Source organism: Lepidothrix coronata, unplaced genomic scaffold, assembly GCF_001604755.1.
Source record: "Lepidothrix coronata isolate B3197 unplaced genomic scaffold, Lepidothrix_coronata-1.0 Scaffold140, whole genome shotgun sequence".
NCBI classification, from domain to species: Eukaryota; Metazoa; Chordata; class Aves; order Passeriformes; family Pipridae; genus Lepidothrix; species Lepidothrix coronata.
Window position 1 is genome coordinate 968965 of NW_016690320.1, and position 19751 is coordinate 988715.

Genomic DNA, 19751 nt, shown 5'->3' on the forward strand with positions numbered 1-19751 from the left:
TGCTCAGTGTCTTAGTTTGCATCTGTCCTAAACAGGGCAGAGCTTTACAATCTGGGCAAATGAGCCACTTCTGTTATCCCCCCAGTGCTCTTCCCTTCCTCCAACCAGGGCCTGATGCATGTTCCCTCACCTTACAACCACCAGTTTCATCCCTTAACCACTCAGTTCACCCCCAAGACCCAGTTTCAATCCTTAACTGATTTTCTGTGCCCTTTTACTTACCTTTCTCTACCTGTGCATCCAAACACCACTTTGCCTTTGGCTGTTTCAGCAAACACTGGCCTGTGGAGCACCACGTAGCTGGTGAATCATGAGATGACTCTGTGCTGGTGCTGCCTGAGCCAGGTGAGCTGCAGGTCCTGCTTTACAGGACCTGCCTGTGGCACAGACAGCTGGGGAGCTGCCTCTAAGAAGCCTCTGAAAATAGCCTGTGTAGAGCAGTTGGAAAACCTTTACCCTACACCACTGAGAAAAGATATTATTCAGGACCTTAATTATCACAGCATGCTAAAGTATATGTTTGTTATGTCTCTGAGAGAAGTCAGAATTATGTACACAGCAGAGCTGAGGATGCTAGGGAGGCCATTCATTAGAGTGGGAATAAGATAAACCACTTCCTCTCTTCCAGGAAAATGATAAATAAATATGTTAGGAAAGCAATTTTTAGTTATTTGGTTTTAGCTGTTCTTTCTCTTAAGCAGATGCAAGTCTCACTCACAAAGAAGTATGTGGGTACCTCTGAGTTTAGTCTCATAACAGGGGTTAAGACAGTAATGCTATTTTTCAACTGATTGTAGGGCAATAACATGTCAGATACAGAAATTCCTACTCATTTCTCCAGATCATGTTGCCTTCCTTATAACAATTTTCTCTCTTTACAGGGTGGAGAACTGGAACAAATACAGTTATTTTGCATTTGATTTTTTTCAGATTGTCTTCAATACTTTATAGAAATCATACTATTTAACCCCATTATTAAGAACTGTGATGTTAAGTTAGACCAAAGGTCCTCTTCAGCTTCATAATGAGATTCAATCAGATGCTCTAAGAAAGTATTGAAGAACAGAGTACACCGGGTTCCCATGGGAAATCCTTCCTTGCTTTTGACAGTTGGCAATTTAAAGTCACTGCCACACTTTTCAAAGAAAAAAGGGGGCAGCAAAGAACACTTGAACTAAGTTTCTCCTTTTATTGTATTGAGAAGGAGATTCTAAAGAATTTCCCAAATCTAACAAATAAGTATGTAGCAATACAAGAAAGACAAGTAAAATGTAAAGATAAACACCAGGAAAGCTTTGACCTTAATTACTAACCAATTTGATTAATCCTGTTTTACTGCCTCTTAGTCACATGCAGTGGACCACCTGGTTGGACAATGGAAAGGAAATACTCTGTGGTTACTGTTTCCTGCTGCTCCCAGGGTTATAATGACAAGGATACTGGCAGTGCCACCCATAAGTATTGACAACTGTGGTATCTGAGGGAAAAAAATGCAGAGCTCCTCCAAAAATGGAAGCTATATATGTTGGGAGCATACATATTAAATGTAGAACCACAACAGAGCTCACAAAAAAGATTTTAAGGTTTTGCCAAGAATGTGGAAGTAACAGTATAAATGTTTTCAAATTCCATTAGCAGAGGAGCCCTGCAAGAGATTAAGTAAAGCCATAGAGGGTGAAAGGTAGAAGCAGCATTCAGGGTTACTAACTCCACAGCTGAAAGAATTATTTGCCTTGCTTAAGAACCAAACATGGTGGGCTGAATGTGAGGAAGTGTCCATAAAATAAATTGCCAGTAGGAAACACCTCAAGAGAAATTTTAAGTTAAAGAGTAACTAATTGCTGGAGCTGCACAGTATTTCCACCAAGGGATTAAAGTGTTCAGCTTCTCAAGTGCTAGCACCAGTGGGTTGTTTTTTGCTCAACCTGATCCTCATGCCAGAACAGAACAGAGGAAATGTAACAATGGTCCACAGATCTTTCAAGAGAGTCCTCCAAAGGTGACCATGGGAACTACAAAGCTGTCAATATGACTTCTGTGCCAGGAAAATTAGATGAACTGTTGTAAAAATATAAAATCAATAGACACACAGATATAGCTCATGCTCTGGAGAAGCATCAAATGGATTCTGTTAAGGGAGGTTGTGCCTCACAAATCTATTGACATTCTTTAAAGACTTCAAAAAGCACATTGATATTATTGTTTTTTCTTGAATGTGTGATCAGTGTAACTTTAGACTGCAAAACTAAGACTCTTGGGACCCTTACCCCCAAGGCAGTCTGGACTGAACTATTTCTTCTCTTCACCTGGATTCAAGCAGAGCAGGAATTCACATGGTGTATATAACTTAACCATTTTTATAGTAATCTTCACTCCTATACAAATAGCAAAGTAGAGAATAATACACATAGCTCCCACAGTTTAAATCCCATGGGTAACAGTATATACTGTACTGAATTTTTAATAGCACATTATTCAGAGTATCACATAAATTGTTATTACTGATGTAATAAAACCTAAACCAACACAGCTGGAGAGACTAAGGCTATAAATACGCCATATATTTTTTGTATTGTAATAATATGGGCCAAATTATTTTAAAGTCTGCTGATTTTAGTTGAATTAGACAAACTCTGCATGTGTATCTCTACTATAATTTATATCCCTTGTCAAATGCCTCTGCCTAATTTATATTTCAATTTTCATATAGAAACTCCTGCATGGTCCTTAAAGGATGTTCTCTGTTTCGTGGATTGATTCTGCTGCTGGGGAACTCAAAGAAAAAAAATCCAGGTGAGGAAGATATGAAGACGCTGTAATTCAGCATTCTAAGGGTTTTTGCATACACAATTTCCCTATTTCTTTAGTTCTTGTGTTTTCTGATCAGCCTTCTGTCTCTGCTGTAGTCTCTGGAGAAAAAGTGCTCAACAAGGGAAATATTTGCAGTGTGCAGCTCTAGTTTAGCTAAGCTCACCTTGGAGGAGGGGCAGGGCACATGAGGGGACCCTTTGAGAATTTGTTCTTTCTTCTCTGTTTCTGTGATCTCAGTGTCCAGATAAAACATTTCAGATCATGAATATGAGATCAAAACCATACCACATATGTGTTTTTTAAGCTTTTTGCTGGTAATCTTTAAGGCCTGATTGAAAGCTTGTTGAAGTCTGCTGTTGCTGACAGCTGACGGGGAGCTGGTAAATGTTGTCATGATTTTCAAGAAGGACAAGGAGGAGGACCCCTGAAACTACAGGCCTGTCACTCTCATTTCAGTGCCTGGTAAAGTTATGGAGAAGATTATTCTGGAAGATATTGAAAAACACATGAAAGGCAATGCAGTCACTGGTCACAAGCAGCATGGTTTCAGGAGAGGAAAGTCCTGCTTATCAAACCTGATTTCCTTCTCTGACAAGGTAACCCACCTGAGCTGATCAAGGGAAGCCAATTGATGTAATCTTTCTGGATTTCAGTAAAGCTTTCCATACTGCCTCTCACAGGATCCTTCTGGACAAAATGTCCGGCCCACAGCTGGATAAACACATCATGGGGTGAGTCAGCAATTGGCTCATGGGTCAAGCACAGAGGGTGACAGTGACTGGGGTCACATCAGACTGGTGACCTGTCACTAGTGGGGTTCCATGGGGCTCCATCTTGGTCCCTACGCTCTAAAACATCTTGGATGCATGACTGGAAGAGACACTGAGGAAGTTTGCAGGTGACCCAAAACTGGGAGGAGCTGCTGAGTCCCTGGAAGGCAGGGAGGTCCTGCAGGGAGACCTCAACAAATTAGAGGGCTGGGCAGTCACCAACCACAGGGAGTTCAACAAGGGAAGGTGCTGGATTCTGCAGCACCTTGAGATGGGGCAACCCCAGTTGTACAGACAGACTGGGAATGATATGCTGGAAAGCAGTGCCGGGAAAGGGCCCTGGGTGTCCTGGTCAATGGCTGGTTGGATATGAGTCAGCAGTGCCCTGGCAGCCAGGAGGGCCAACCATGTCCTGGGGGCATCAGGCCCAGCATCACCAGCTGGTCAAGGGAGGGGATTGTCCCACTCTGCTCTGCACTGGGGCAGCCTCACCTGGAATATTGGGACAGTTTTGGGCATCACAATATAGGAAAGATATTAAGCCATTATAGAGCGTCCAAAGGAGGGCAACGAAAATGGTGAAGGGCCTTGAGGGGAAGCCATGTAAGGAGTTGCTGAGGGAACTGAGTCTGTTCAGCCTGGAGAGGGAGAGGAGAGGCAGGCACTGTTCTCTTCTCTTTGGTGACCAATCACAGGACCTGAGGGAATGGCCTGAAGTTGTGTCAGGGGAGGTTTAGGTTGGATATTAGAAAAAGGTACTTCACCCAGAGGGTGGTCAGGCACTGGAACAGGCTCCCCAGGGCAGTGGGCACAGCACCAAGGCTGAGAGAGTTCAAGAGGTGTTTGGACAACACTCTCAAGCACACAGTGTGACTCTGGGGATGATCCTGTGCAGGGCCAGGAGTTGGACTCGATGATCCTTGTGGGTCCCTTCCAACTCGGCATATTCTGTGATTCTGTGATTTCAGGGAGAATTAGATTGGACTTTCTCTAAAGCACAATTCCGAGACTTTGCTGTGTTCTTGTCTGGCTGGGCACACCATTAGGCCTCAGTGCATAACTGATGTCACCTTGCATAACTATATTATATATAGTTATATAACTGATGATAGTAAATTTTAAAATTTGTTGTACAGACATGTCTATGTATAAAATAGGCCCTGAGAATTTCTGAATTTTGCTTTTAAGGTATAGAACAATTTAGTACAGACAAATGCTTTGTTGCAGCCAATTCCCTGCTCTTTTTTTCTGCATATTCCCTTTTCTCAAATAGCTTTGCTATTAAAAACAAAAGATATCTTGGCAAATATATGTATGCAGCATGAAGAAAACCTCAAAGTATATCCAGTGGGCTTTGCAGAGATCTAAACTCTGTGTTTTCTTAACCTGAATGGGTTACATTATCAAAACCTTTCATCTTTCTACAGGGCACAGATTCCCTATAGCAATAGACACCCTGGGATTTATTAAGGTTACCTGTAGTATTGGGAAGAGCAGGAGATCTGAGCCTACCTAATGGATAAAAGAAATGCAACATGAAAGCCAATGGTAGTGACAGGTTTGACTCTACTGACACACGAAAGCATGTTTGGCAAACAGATGGAGCTAACCAGGACAGTGGATTCATGGCTCTGAAACCTAATTTCCATGGGGAAAGTGCCAGTGTTTCCTGTGTCTGACTCCCCAGCCCACCTGCCTTCACCCGTCTCCCACTCTGGTGGCCCTCCAAGGATGCCACACAGCCACAATCTGGTGGACAATTATATCCTGAAAGAGCTGCTCTTCCTGGTGCTTTGTCCCCTCTCCCCCCCAAGTGTTTGTTTTGCCTCCACGCTCCACTCACCCTCACCCTTTAGTAGGTGAGCTGCCAGCCTGCCTGGTTTTCATTCTTTTCATTCCCTTTCATTCAGAATTACTCACATTTGAACGTTTAAATCCTCTTTCTTTCCAGAAACATAAGTTTTGCTTCTGGGATTCCTTTTATGTATTAAATATTAACAGTACAGATGATAAATTTATCTCAGGCTCCTGTATGAGAATATTAGATTGCCAGGCCCAGTTCCTTTGAAACTCCACAATCAAGACTTTTTAGTAAAAAAAAAAAAAGTGTTCTGAGGTTCACAGCTGACCCTTCATAAGGTGTGCTTAAGAGCAGATCCAGCAGCAAACTCTTGTTACTTCTTTGTGATGTCTATGTTCATTGAGGTAATGAAGCTATTAATTGAATATGTAAGTTCAGGTAATTAAATATAAGACTTATTTCTTCAGTTTAAAGGGTAATAATAAAAAATTTAAACTTGCAAACTAGATCACACTTTTAGTGATGATGAATGCGACCTGGAAAGTGCAATATTCCAATATGAATTAGTTAATTGCATCCATTCATTAGGTGATATACATTAGCAGAAGGTCAAACCATTTGAGGCTTGATGTGTTTTACAAATAATAAATTCAAACAGGTAAATTGAAATGAAATTCAAAATAGGATGGTTTTTTATATATTTTAAATCAGAATAAAATCTACAACCAAGAGCACATTCCCTATAACCTCACAATTGCCAGCACTTGTTCTTCACAGCACTGTCCTGAGGTCACTCTGTGACTGCCACAGCAGTCCAGTGAGGGACAGTGACATTTCAGCTGGTGCCTTAAACTATAACACTAATTTTTGAAACTGTCCCAGTTATAGAGTGAGTCAAACACTGAGTCTTTTCAAGCATTTTCTGCATTATCACTCTCATTGGATTATTTGTGGCTTGTTTAAATCCTTAAATTTGAGTCTCAGTTTTGGATTAAATTAACCGTAAATTTACCAACAATTGGTAAATTTACCAACTGTATCAGGTGGCAATTGCTTGAATAAATTATCCTGACCTTTAGGCTTCTTCCTTTTGCAAATTTTGTAAATTTATCAACTGTTAATTTACCAGCAATTAACAGTTCTACTGGGTACAAAATGGCCAATATCACATGTAAAATCTGATCTGTTTGACTCATTTTACTAAAAGCTATCCATTTGACTCATTTTTAGTAAAAAAAAGTTAAATCAAGTTTTTTTCATTAGCCATTTCTGGATTTTCAGTAACAAAATGGTCATTCTTGACATCAGCATTTCTGTTTGAGTTTTTTTAACATTAAAATTAATGTAGAAATAACGGAAGTAAAAGTAGATTTTATTTGGTTTCTTTAGAACTTAAAATATTAATAATAATTTAATAATCAGTCTAGATATAAGATGTATAATATTAAAAATTAATTTCCCGGGATATTTGAAAAAATTCTGAAACAATATTTTACAGAATCACCACAGTACTGTGGGTGTTGCCTCACAGATAATATTGCTTGTGTGTATAACAATACCTTTTTACCTTATATGTATAAAATACCTTTGTCTGGAGCAAGGACTGATACCATCCTGCACACACACCAAGGGCCATAATTCTTAAAGAGGTTTCAAACAGTGAGCCTCTTTCAATGGTCAGGCATGGAGACATTTAGAGAATTGATTCAATTAACCTAGAGGAAAAAAGTGCTGTAATGTGTGATTTATGTTTGCAGATAAATTAAAATACAAGTATCTCCTGAAGAGCATTTGCTGCCATCATGGTCAGTAATGAAAATAGCAGGCAATTAAAATAGGACACCTGAGGCTGGAGCTTTTACTGTATGTGTCAGAAAATGAAGTTCACATTTCCTAAGTGGAAGTCTGAGCTGAAAAATAACTTAGTGGAAGTTCCTTTCCGATCCTTGTTTTATTTCCGAAAGTGATTTCTAAAGCACACAAGAAATAGGAAGAGGCATTTACTGGAACAGGAGGCAAAGGGTACAGCGGAGTAGGCTCTCTCAATCAATACTGAATTTATATGAGGAACCAGAGTTATCCCTACTAAACGGTAGTGGGACATCTGAGAGAAAAATAAACATAAAAGAACTTATCGATCATATTGAAATAATTTTGAGGTTGATTTTGCAGTTGATCTTGAAAGGAATCATTGGAAGTGATGTGAATAGATGGAAGGAATGTGATAGAATGATGTGCTTCAGTTGCTTTATGTGTGTGACAGTGCTTAGAGTCTGGAGCTCACTAAGGAGCATAAGAAATATTCACGGATTAGAAGCACCAAGGATGAAGGGTTCTTGGCTGGAGTGTTGTTGGAGTTGCTGTATCCACTGCCCATTTCAGTGGTGTATCCATACGAGTTTTGGCACAGCTGCTCTGCCCAAAAGAGGTATTTGAGATACAAATAGTTTCACCTACTCTGGTTTTCTGACTTCCTTTAGACAAAAGGGACACGGTAGGGTAGAGCAGAAAAATACTGGTACGCTGATTGAGAAACCCAGAAATACCTTAATTACATCTGTATTGTGTTCAACAGTGCAGCTCTGCTTTTGGCACCCTCTCTGGCTACCACAGGTCCTGTTTCCACCAGATGGTGTTTGTATAAGCCAGGTCTATATCCTTGTCCATAAATAATACCAGCTGCTTGGGGTGGGTGGAGAAATTGAGACTTCTAAATGAAACAAAGGTATATCTTCAAATTATATGTTCAGATTGCTCTAAATATAAAAATAAAACCCTTCAGGAATGATTTTGTTGTTGGCTAGCCTAAATTCTAACACTGAAGCAAGAAACAGTCACTGGTTGTTCTTCATCTTTTTTGACAGCCATTTCTTCACAAAGTGTGAAGACTTTGGCATTGCAATCTGAAACAGAACGTATTTGTTTCCTGATTTGCTGTCTAAGTAGAAGTTTAATTAAAACGCATTCATGTGAGAGAAAATAAGCCAGTCTGACTTGCCAGTTGATTTAGTACTGCAAATACACCAAGAAAAGAGCCCAGAAACTACAGGACTGCAATAAGTGGTTTCTCTGCTCTATGGAGGTGTTTAGGGACCACAGAACTTGGGCTGAACCTGGAGTATTGTTTCTGTTCTTTATCATCCTGGCAATTGATGGATTCACTTTTTTTTCTTTAACAAATTAGTTTCCTTGTGTATTCATCAGTATTACTGAATTATTGTCCTAATGTCCAAGGCAATAAGGGTAGTGATCCCTTCCACAATAAATTGTATTAGATGTTAAATATCAAACATTCACTTGGCCAGTTTGAAGCCATGATTCAATTTGCTATCATAAAGTAGCCAGTGTAGTGCTGAACCACGGGAGCAGCTCACCATGCTGGATCCATCAGGGTGTCCACAACAGCCTCACAAGCTTCACTCCTAATTCTGCTCAGCAGAGCTACAGCTGTACTTGGTGAGAGCCCACTTGTGGTCTGGGCACTAAGGCCACCTCCTTGTCTCCCCAGGTGGCGGAAGAGGAATTGCTGTCAGGAAGAGTGACAGGACACATCTGCCATGTTCTTCTGGGGACCTCTCTGGGGGTGGCTGTGGACCAGGAGTCTGTGCCATGGTAAGTGCAGTGCCATTCTCCACCTGGGAATGCCAACAAGCTGTAGGTAACAGTCTAAACGTGGTCATCTCTGAGGGCTTTTGCAAACTGAATTGCATTTAGAGGTAAGAGGAGTGTAGTTTGCACAACAAGTAGTTGATGAAGGTCGCTTTAGCAGCTCCAGACTAGGTGGGTTTGAACTGCATCTCCACATCTCTTCTCACTAAAACTTTCTCAATTTTATTGATTTAATAATGAAAGTGTTATACAGTTTCCTCATTCCTGAAACTTGTTTAAATGTATTCCTTTTTCAAAGGAGCACATCCTCACTCTGATTTATTTTAAAATGGCTTTTAGAAGGTGTCATCCTTGTGATGAAGTGTTAGGTCTGTGTTGCCAGTGTGCCATTAAAAATTGAATTTCTGACGTTTAAATGTCTCACTCATCCCAAGTGTCACAGTTTGACAGCTCTGCATGTCACATTACAGCACAGTATTATGGATTCATTTCCTCTGTCAGGTCAAAAAAAAAAAAAAAAGACTAAAAATGAGAGAAAGCAAAATCTGCAGTCTCCTTCATTACTGAGATGGAAATTTACAGAAATATGCCTATTAGCACTGAAATAACTCTGTACCTTGTGCTGCCTGTCTGTGCAGAAGCAACCTTTGTCCCATGCTCCTGTACAAACACTAAGAGAAAGCTGGGACAATCTCTTCAGTTGTCTGCAAACTTCTCAAAGATGGAGCAAGGAATATAAAGGGAATCAACAAACAGATATTGTAACAAAATCAAAACATGGCCAGACCCCATTGTTTATTCTTGACTAGGTCATTGAAAAGGTCATGTGGTATATTTCTTGTTGTTTTGTTTTGCCAACTTTAGGCAGCTGTAGCTTTGGTGTCCTTTCTCTGTTTATCTATCTGCAATGTGATAACTTCAAAACATGACATCTGATCGGGTTCAAAATGTTGGGAGTGTTTGCATCAGTAAGCACAACTTTATTGATTTTGCCTAAGGTAACAAAAATGGCCTGGGTTTCCTGTTTTCTGCCTAGAAGGTTTGACCAGAGACAGTGTAGGGCTTTGACCATGAATTTCTGATGCCTGTCAGCTCAGTCAAGGTTACAAGCTCAAGCCATCTGCTATTTCATCCAGCAAGTCAGGCCAGGTGTGCACTGCAAAGGCACTGTTCGCTGCCTCCTGGATGGGTATGAGATGGTGAGTGGTGGATCTGGCTCCGTTTGGCTGCTGACTTCCCAGTAACCCACTGTATGGCATGGTCAACTTCTTCCATGATGTGGCCTCCCACTAAGAGGGACCCCCCAAAAAGTAACAGATGGTATCAGGTGGCAGTTGCTTCAAAAAATTATTGTGCCCTTTAAGCCTCGTCCTTTTTCAAAGAACTTTCAAGAAAAGAGAGACTCGCAGCTGGGCAGCAGGGCTTGCCCTGGCCATAAGCACCTGCTCCCTCTGATCGCTTCCTTCCAGAGAGGAATCTGGAAACAGAGGTGCTCGAGTCCCAGGCCTCTGGGCTTCCACCCAGGCTGCCCATCGCTTCAGCAGCTGCAGCGCTCCCAGCTCGGGAGGGGCTGCAGGGGCAGTGCCCGCAGCACTGGGGGACAGTTGTGCTGGAAGGGGGAAAGGCAGGAGTGCAGGTTACGGCCGGGGGGAGGAGGCGGTGAGGGCGGGATGGGGCGAGGAGGAGCAGGAAAGGCGCTCAGCCCTTTCCCGGGATAAGGCGGGATGCGGGGCGCGGCGCGGCCGGCAGGGGGCAGCAGGCGGCCGGGGATGGCGCCGGTCGGGGCCGGTCCCGCGGTGTGAGCGGGGAGAGCCCGCGGAGTCAGCGGCGAGAGCCCTCGGTGTCAGCGCCGCGGGGGGACAGCGGGCCGGGGGCAAAGCTGCGGGCACCGGGAGCTCCGCGCAGTGCGCGCCCGGTGGCGGGAGGGGAGCGGGGCAGGGCGGGCGCGCAGCCGCCAGGTGCGGAGCGGTGCGGTGCGGAGCGGAGCATCGGCCGGCGGCGGTGGCCGCCCGGGAGCGGGGACCGCCACGGGCACGGTACCGCGGAGGCTGCGCCCTGCCCACCCCGTGCCCTCTCCGCGTCCGGGACCCGCGAGGGGCCGCCCCCGCCCTGCCGGGTACGCGCCCGAGCACCGCCACTGCCCCTGGCGGGTCACCGGCCCCCGGCCCCGGCAGGGCTCCCCAGTGCGGGCCGGCCTCCCCCCGCCGCGGCCGGGACTCCCCGGGCTGAGCCGAGCCGGGCTGTGCTCCCCGCGCTCCCCGCGGGATGCCCCGGGCGGGGCCGTATCCCGCACCGGCCTCTCCCGGCCGCGCCGCCTCCCCGCCGGTCCCCACCCGGTTCGGGGGAGGCGAAGGGGAGCACGAGAGTTGCGGTGCCCCATGTTCCCCGCGTCCCGTTCCCCAATGCCGCTCCTCGGGCGGGAGGCAGGACCTGCGCCCTGGAGCTCCGTCCTGCTGCGGGGGGACGGGAATGCCCGGGACGGGGCGCGGGCCCGGGGGGGCCCGGTGGAGGCTGCGCCGCGAGTGAGCGGGGCTGTGCCGCTATCGCCCTAGGTAGGATGGACCTGCCCCCCTGCCTCTGCCCCCATGTCCAATAAGAAGAGACCCGGCTTGACACCTGCCTATATACAGAGGAGGAGAGCAACATCTTCAGCGCTGGTCTTTGGAGGGGGGGGGAACAACCCAAAACACAACACACCATCAGGTCAGAGCGGGGGGCTCGGTGGTATTATAAAACCCCCCCAAGACTATGACTTCCAGTAAAATTGAGATGCCAGGGGAGGTGAAGGCAGATCCTGCAGCTCTGATGGCATCTCTGCATCTGCTGCCTTCTCCCACTCTCAACCTTGAAATCAAATACACCAAGGTAAGTTGTGTTCGTTTGTTCTGGCAGAGAAATTCATGGGTTTCCCTCCAAAGGAGGAATTTTGCTTAAAATCAGTTTCATTCTGTCCTACCCAACTTGAGTGTAGAGATAAAAAAAACTGCTAAGACTGCCTTGAATCTGTAATAAAGGAAACAGATTTTTAGCCCTGTAATTATCTGCAAAACCACAGGATAATAGAAAAGCAAATTAGATCTGCTGGGACTGGCTTTGCCACTTCTCTTTAAATGTAGTATTTCCTACAGAGCTGCTGGGGTTTACTTTCAGTGCAAAATCAGTAGTTCTCGAATATACTTTAGTTGCTTTTGATGTACTTCAGAGGACATTACTATACATACCTGTGTATCTCAATCAGAAGATAAAAATATTTTCTTCCTTGAATTACCCTGTGTGCCCAAGGGACTCTTTTATGATTCCTGGAGGACTCTTAACACTACCAGGTTGTTACAGCACTGGAACAGGTCTCTACCAACTTCCGTGATACTTGAATACACCCTTGAACAATATTGCAAAGAGGGCATATTTTTTCCTACTAACCTTTAAGACTAATTTTCATAAAGAGAGAGTTGGGGTCGGTATAGAAATATCTGCTGGTTTTCTGTGGTGTATTATGAGACTAAATTAGTTTTGTCAATTAAAATGGGCTTTAAGAACAGTCATTTGTTTGTAAATGCAATTTGAATTTTTTAAATTCGTTGATATGTTTTTAATCTTAACATCTTTAGTATCTTTAAAGAATGATTTCATTGCTGTTGGAGAAGTTTCAAATCTATTGTATAAACAGATTACAATGTGTCAGACTTTGTTTCTAATTACCAAGTAACTTAATAGGAAAATAAGCACATCAGCACTGGAAAAAGGTGATAACATTTTTATCTACTGGAAATACAACTTCAGGAGCTTTAAAGCTGATAGGAGACTCATTCTGGCCGATGTAGTGTAATTTTTTCCTTCATATCATCAGTTTAAAAGCTTTTCATCTTTTCTCTTTTTTTTTAGCCGGTGCCAAAACTAATTTGTCCTCTAATTTGTTACAGCAATTCCATGTTCTAGAAGCATGTTTCAGAGAAAAGTCAGCTATTTTAGATTTCATTACATTTTAATGCAAACTGCAATATGCAAATTAAAAGATGCATATGGTTTCTGGCACACAATTTCTTTTAAAATAGTTTAAATAAATAAGAAATGCAGTTATTGGATGTTGTGTAGTATTACACTTTGGGAGCAATCACACTGTGCAAATAGTATTTGGCATGAATTTTGTTCATTGTTGGTTTCAGTGCAAACTGTGCTTCAGGAGTGTTCAATGGGAAATACTTGGGAGTGGTATCTCAGCCTGTTTGCATAATAAATTTACTTGCCTTTCTCTGTTCTGAAACTGGAGAATTGGTTCTAAAAATCTTTGAAAAATACAGCAGCCATCAGCAATCACAGCTTCCTATCTGTAAGAATGTGAGCTGGATGGTGACCTTTAATAAATCAGAATACACAGTGCCATCATCTCAGATGTGCAGTGTTACACATTTTATACTCGTGGAACAATTAAAAGACAATTCTTTCATTTCAATATTAAGCCAAAAAGAATGGCAACATGTTTCTTCTGAGCTTGGTTTTGAGGTATCAGGTAACTCCTGGTTGCTTTTGAGAAAAATTTGGTTTAGGACAGGTATCAAATGTTTCACTTGGCACATCCTCTGTCTCTGTTTTTCTGTCTGTCTCGCTCTTTCCTCCTTTTTCTCTTTCTCTGCAGGAAATTCAAGTGATTTATAGATAATTGGAGTCTTCAGCTTTGAGTCTTGACTTGGGCAGGACTTTTATCCAGGATCCACTTTCCCACCTATTACAAAGAAAAACAATCAGAAATGAAATAATGGATTGTAACTTGATTCTTTCTTTTGAGGGAGTGGTCTCTTCATGTCCTAAATGACAAACAACTTCCATAAACAACAAATAACATTAGACTAAAGCACTTTGGCATGAAAAAAAAAAAGAAAACAACAAACTCAAACCTTGTAAAATCAGACATCTGTAAGCATTCCTAGCAGCCTCTCTCCTGCTAGTTAGCTGGGAATTTTAAATACACAACCAGGACACAGACTTCTTGAACTCTTTATTACATCTGTCTATGAATCTTAACCATTTGGGAGTTAAATCTTTGTGAAAAATAGAAGTACTTGTGAACATTTAAACCAAGTGAAAAAAATTTAAAATATATTTTGCCAATTAATTTCTATTTCTGGAATTCTAAAGCTGGTAAATAGACAGTTTTGTTAGGATAGAACATGTTAAAATTCCAAGATTTCTTAAATGATATTTGTTAAAGATGTGTATGTAAAGATATGTACTGGGAAAAAAAATTATTATTCATTAATCTTTAAAAGACTGCATCACCCTTGGGGTTGCTATGAAAGCTCCTTCTGAGAACACAGATAAAACAAATACTACCTGAGTGATTTTCATTTATTCGATTATTAGGCAGAATTATTGAAACTTGTGATATATTGGTCCAGTAGGTTTATTGAAGGAACCAGAAAACTGTATATTAAGTCCTTCCAATCTGTACACCTGATGGAGCACAGAGGTAATATAGGTTGGATTGGTCAGGTAAAATATGTTCAGTGGTGAAAATACACAATGCCTTGCTTTTATGTAAGATGTGCAGCAGTAGCTATTGTGGCTTCAGTGCTGGAAGTCAGCCGATGCTGCTTTTAACAAACAGTCATTAGAAATATTTTTTCCCCATTTTTTTTAATACCTTGGCACGATCTGTGAAAAATAAAGTGTTGTAGATGTGCTTAATGAGAACTGGTGAGCAGGATGTGAACCAGACATGCAGGTGAGTGTCCAAGCACACAGGGTTAAGTTTTTCTGCATGGCTGGCAAGTGCTAGGACTGCTACATGCAAGATTCTCTCTCTTTTCACCGTGATGGCTCTTTAACTCTTTACTTCTTAACACTGACATTTGGGGAGGGATTGCATGTGCAGAATAGGACGTCTTGTGGTGTTCCATGGAATTAGGTTGCTCTGCAGCCCTGTGGCACAGCGAGCCCTCATCAGACTCGGCAGGAGCGTGCTGGCAGTGCTGTGCTCCATATGTAAGGGGGCATGTAGGTAGGAAGGGGATCCAGCCCTCCCCCTGGCAACAAGTCACGCTTCTACAAAAGTCGACTTTATGGCAGAAACTCTCCCAGAATGGGCTGCTCCAGAAATATCAGATGTGTGAGATAAGCTGTGGCATGACGTCCGGTAAGGACACGTTACTGGCATGTTTTGTGCAGGAAGCCCAGCCCTGAGAACCTGACAGCTTCTGAGGGTGATCACAGGGTTCTCAGTATAGTATCATGTTGATACTCCTTTTTTTTTGCTTTTACAAAACTCCATTTTCCCTCCTGAGATGCCTCCCAGGTATCTGACAGTAGATTTGGAATCAGCCCAGTGGATTGAGCCCTTTGCAGCATTTCCCTCTGGCTGTCTCCATCTGAGGGGCTAAAGGTGTTTCTACAGGATGTAGCCATCCTTCCTTTGTTATGGCATAACCACACTGCTTTACAAAGTATTTTCACTGTGGTTTTAGTCAGACATGTTGACTTTTTAAAAGACAGCTTGATATAAAACGAGGACCCCAGGGCTTTGTCCTGTCCCAGCTCTGTCACTACATCAGGTAGCTGAGTGAACAAACGTTCTCAGTTTGCATCATACTGGGGACACTAATCCAGATGGGTGTTTTAAGTTTCTTACTTGCCAACTGATTTAATTCTGAGAAAGAGCTGAACAACTTTAGCATAAGGAAAAGCTGAAGAATTGTGGGTTTGAGAGCTTTTTATAAAGAGGTGCTCTAAAGGGATGAAGTTACAGTGCAGTAGCAGTGAAGAGGTACATGAAACATTTCTGCATGAACAGCCTATGAATTAGCTGACAATCATATTTTCTTTGTGCAGTGTTAAAGGGTTTACCTCTACCCTTACACCATAGGCTAAAATCCATCCAGTTTCCACACACACACCAGAAAAACTACCCAGCACTGCAAAAGAAAGCTGTATACAGGAGTTTGTATGAAGTGTAGGCAAACTGCTTCTGGGTAGACAAAAACTAACAAATACATTTCAAATTCTCGTATGATAAGCATCTGGGTTTGAAGCATTTTATTATTAAGGTTCAGTACTTTCATCACCATTATGCTTTCTTGGCATTACCCTTTTCATCAAAATTTCCAGCATGTGTTTTCCAGATAAACTTCTAAACTGACATTAAGATAGGAGGCAGCAAATCTATTTTATTTAGAATAATATGCAGAATCTTTGTCATTTTTTGAACTGCAGAGAAGCTTTGGCAAAACTCAGGTAAGTGATGCATACATGCACTTTCCCACCTGTCTTTCCCCAAACAAGCTCCTTTAATGCCTTTTGAAGTCAGATTCTGGGAGTGATGCTTGAGAAAACCAGCTCACATTTTGGGTCAGGGGGGTGAGCACAGTCCTGTTACAAAACACTGGGTACAGAAAATTAGAGATGTTTGCTTGAAGAGTAGACAAATAGAACAGCTACTTTCCCCTTAGTGGAACACTTCAGCTTGTGATGCTGCCATTAGATATGTCCCTCTGTATTATCATATATGATGTTTTAGTGTATAAACCGTATTTAGATTTACTGTTGTTTAAATATACAGTTTGAATTCTCTTCTAGTGTATTCATACTTTGGGTTTAGTACTACAGTCCATCAATTCATACAGCAATTGCAAACTTTTTATGCACTTCTTTCCAATTAGCAGCCTGAATATAGGATTTCTGTACTCTCAAACTCTTCTACATAAACCCAATTTACCGAAGTATTTAATGAGGGACAAGAAACAACTGTAGCCCTACATGTATCCAGTCCCTGCCTTTCCTTACTCCAGTACAGCCATGTAATTCAAGAGCATTAAAAACACAGAAACCACCAGGCTGAAACTGGTCACAACTGGAGAACTCCTGCAGAATGATGCACTGGAGTGGGTAACTATGGTAGCAGTGACCTCTTACTGTGCTGAATCTTTAGGGAAAGGCTGGATCTTTAGGGAAAATGCAAACTGGTTTAATGCATCAAACTGTGCAATAATATATTTCTGTCTCTGTCCAGTCTGTAAGGTCAGATGATACACTGAAGGACAAGTGCTATGCAATTAGTGCTTTTGTCCTCTTTGCAAAAAATGTTTAAAATTTCAAGTATTCAAATATAAAAAGATCCATATATTTATTTGCACAACAAAACCAGAAGGTCAATAATAATTAGAGCACTTGCCCAAGTTGAAAAGCAGACAAATTCGTACCCCTGCTGTGAAGCAAACAGAGCAGAAACTTGAATATGGATTCCTAATTTCTGATGGTGGATAGGCCCAAATTTTGCCACCTTTGGCTATCCTTGGAAAGAGTCTCACATTCTTTCCTGTTGAATAATTCACTCTTAAGTTTGTATGAGGTCTCAGAGATATCAACTTGATATTCCAGTGGGCAGGACACTCATGAAGGAAAAGCAGGATTCATGTCTTTTCTCCAAGAATACTCACAATGTTAGACAGAGCAAGGATTTGATCCAAAATCTGTGGCTGTCTAGGCATTGGCTGTATGGAGGATTGCGTTGGGACACACACATCCTCTCACACTCTCTTCTGAGACTTCATTCTGACTGAAAAATAATATCCCTCTTTAATTTTTCAATACATTTTGTCCTTCAGAAACATTTCCCACAGAAGTTCACCGATTCTGATGCATTCCCACATTGAATTTCTGTCTTGTATAGCCACATTTTATGATAAATCCCACAGTCCAGCAATTTTTGATGCAGCTTGTCCATCACCCCGTCCACGCAAAATTGTTCCCGACAGATCTTAATGGGCTCTGCCTGTTTGAAGTTATTTGCTGCCATAAACTGCCTTGTTCTTGGGAGCACTACACCGTGGAACCACTGAATCCAGTTGTCATCCCTTCTTTACACTGCCTGTTGTCCGACATTTCAAGTCACTGGGAACAGATCTGCATCCAGAAGTCTGGACCCTTCCTTTCAAGAGCCTTGTCTTTGCATTTACTACCTTTGGCAAATTTCATCTCCCTTGAATTGCCCAGATGTCGTTTTACTTCAGCCTTGGTAATATTTTCTGCAGTACACTGATTAGCCTGAACATTTTTATCTACAAATTCTATACCTTACTATTAATGATCTGCAAAAGCAGGTGAACCAAGATATCGATTGCTAGTCACGGTAATGAAGGGGCACCTTGCTATTAACCTCTTTCCAGGGAGAATTATCCGTTTATTTCCAGTCTTTTTATCTTATCTCTTAACCACTTTTTAATCCATGGCAGGACTTTATCTTTCACCATATGGTTACTAACTTTCCTTAATAGCCTCTTGCTAAGGACTTTATCATCAAAAGCCTTTTTAAAGTCTAAATAAATTATATCCACTGATTCATCTCAGCTCCTAATTTGACTAACTATCTTCCAAGAAATCTCACACATTTACAGAGATAAATGACAAAAGATGAGTTCAGTGGTCCATATCATAAATTCTTAGTCAGGTCCTGCATAAAGTCACATTTCTCCTTTTACAGTTTTGCAGCTATTTTTCCTAAGGCTGAACTGTAACTTTTATTTATTGTTTTTTTAAAATAGTTTCATTCTCCCAAGTTCTAAAAAAACCACAGCCTTTTATCTGTTTGTTCGGGGGTTTTTAAGAGTAGAACTCCTTCTCTGAAACAAGTAAGCAATATATCAACTTTAATTCAGCTGAAAGAAATGACAGACAAAAAAATGCACTTAAAGAGAGACAAGGTTATAAGGAAGCTATGTAAATATAATATAAGCACAGATGTGTAAAGATTTAAAAAATCTTCAGAAAGTTGCAGTTCTATGCAGTCCTCTAGTGCGGAATCCTCAGACAAGCGCTGGCATCCCTACTCAAGCATAGTAAGTGCATGAATAGCTGTGTGAAGATTTACTACTAAATATTACACAGAGAGAGATGAAGTCTAAAAAATGATTGCCATCCAAGGGCCCAATCATTCATTATTGTTGTGCTTTCTCAAATGAATTCCTATTCAGGCTGCATATACCTGTTTTTTCTCTGAAACACAATTTCCCTATTCAAGAATTTGTCCAAAAACATATTTCTATTGATCAGCATTTTCTGTTAATAGAAATCTACCTTTCTGACAAGAATGGAGCACATCAGTTTTAAGTTACACAGTTAACTAAGCTTTTGGAGCACTTCATTACTGAAACTATGATATGTGAAGCCACGTCAAAGTGCTGCTGCAACAGCAATGCTGAAATAGTCTCCCAAATGACAAAAGAAAAAAAAGGACCTAATTCTTGATTACTTGATGTCAGTGCCTTTTACAGAGAGTCTAGTGAACCATATTTTTACCTATGACTTGAAACATAATACATTCCAGCTTTGTTGGACTGAAGTGGGAAAATACTTCAGAGAACGATCCACATCAAAATCTGTGACCCAAATAAAAACATTTAAGGTCAGCTCAATCTCAGTTGAACCTCAGCTGGAGGTTAAAACACAAGGACCTCACTGACCACCAGAGTATATAGACCTTAATCTGTGAGGGATTCGTAGGTAATGAAGACTTTGAATTGAACTCGAAGTCTAAAGGGATGCTGGTGGGACAGCTGTGGAGAGGCTTACAGCAGGTGCTGTGGTTACAGAAAGGATAGAGTTGCTAATTTCCATGTGGATTTCTAGTATGCCCTAATTTAAAATAAGTGGGCTACAAGGAAATCCATTTGGAAAGTCACGAAGATGTAGGAAGTGTTGTATGGAAGAACAGGCTGCAGCCTCTTTGCTGAACTTGGATGGGAAGAGGATGCCAGGGGGCACTGTCCTATTGC

General features: G+C 41.9%; 1 protein-coding gene and 1 long non-coding RNA gene across 6 annotated transcripts in view; one reads left to right on the forward strand and one right to left on the reverse strand.

Annotated features, from left to right (window-relative positions):
- The window catches only part of ALDH1A2 (aldehyde dehydrogenase 1 family member A2), a 79198-nt gene that overhangs the window by 13921 nt on the left and 45526 nt on the right, over positions 1 to 19751 (forward strand). For 3 of the 5 annotated variants that reach the window (XM_017827529.1, XM_017827530.1, XM_017827531.1), the window contains 3 exons: positions 2711 to 2793; positions 3268 to 3407; positions 8891 to 8994. In XM_017827529.1, coding sequence (XP_017683018.1) covers positions 8992 to 8994 — 3 coding nt within the window. In that variant the 5' untranslated portion in view covers positions 2711 to 2793; positions 3268 to 3407; positions 8891 to 8991. Of the gene's footprint in view, positions 1 to 2710; positions 2794 to 3267; positions 3408 to 3634; positions 3710 to 8890; positions 8995 to 11625; positions 11857 to 19751 lie in introns of those variants that run through there. The other 2 variants (XM_017827532.1, XM_017827528.1) reach the window with 2 other exon arrangements.
- Positions 13384 to 19751, reverse strand: part of LOC108503520 — a 123889-nt gene continuing 117521 nt past the window's right edge. The window contains exon 7 of the long non-coding RNA XR_001876855.1: positions 13384 to 13711. This is a non-coding gene — a long non-coding RNA (uncharacterized LOC108503520). The remainder of the gene's footprint in view (positions 13712 to 19751) is intronic.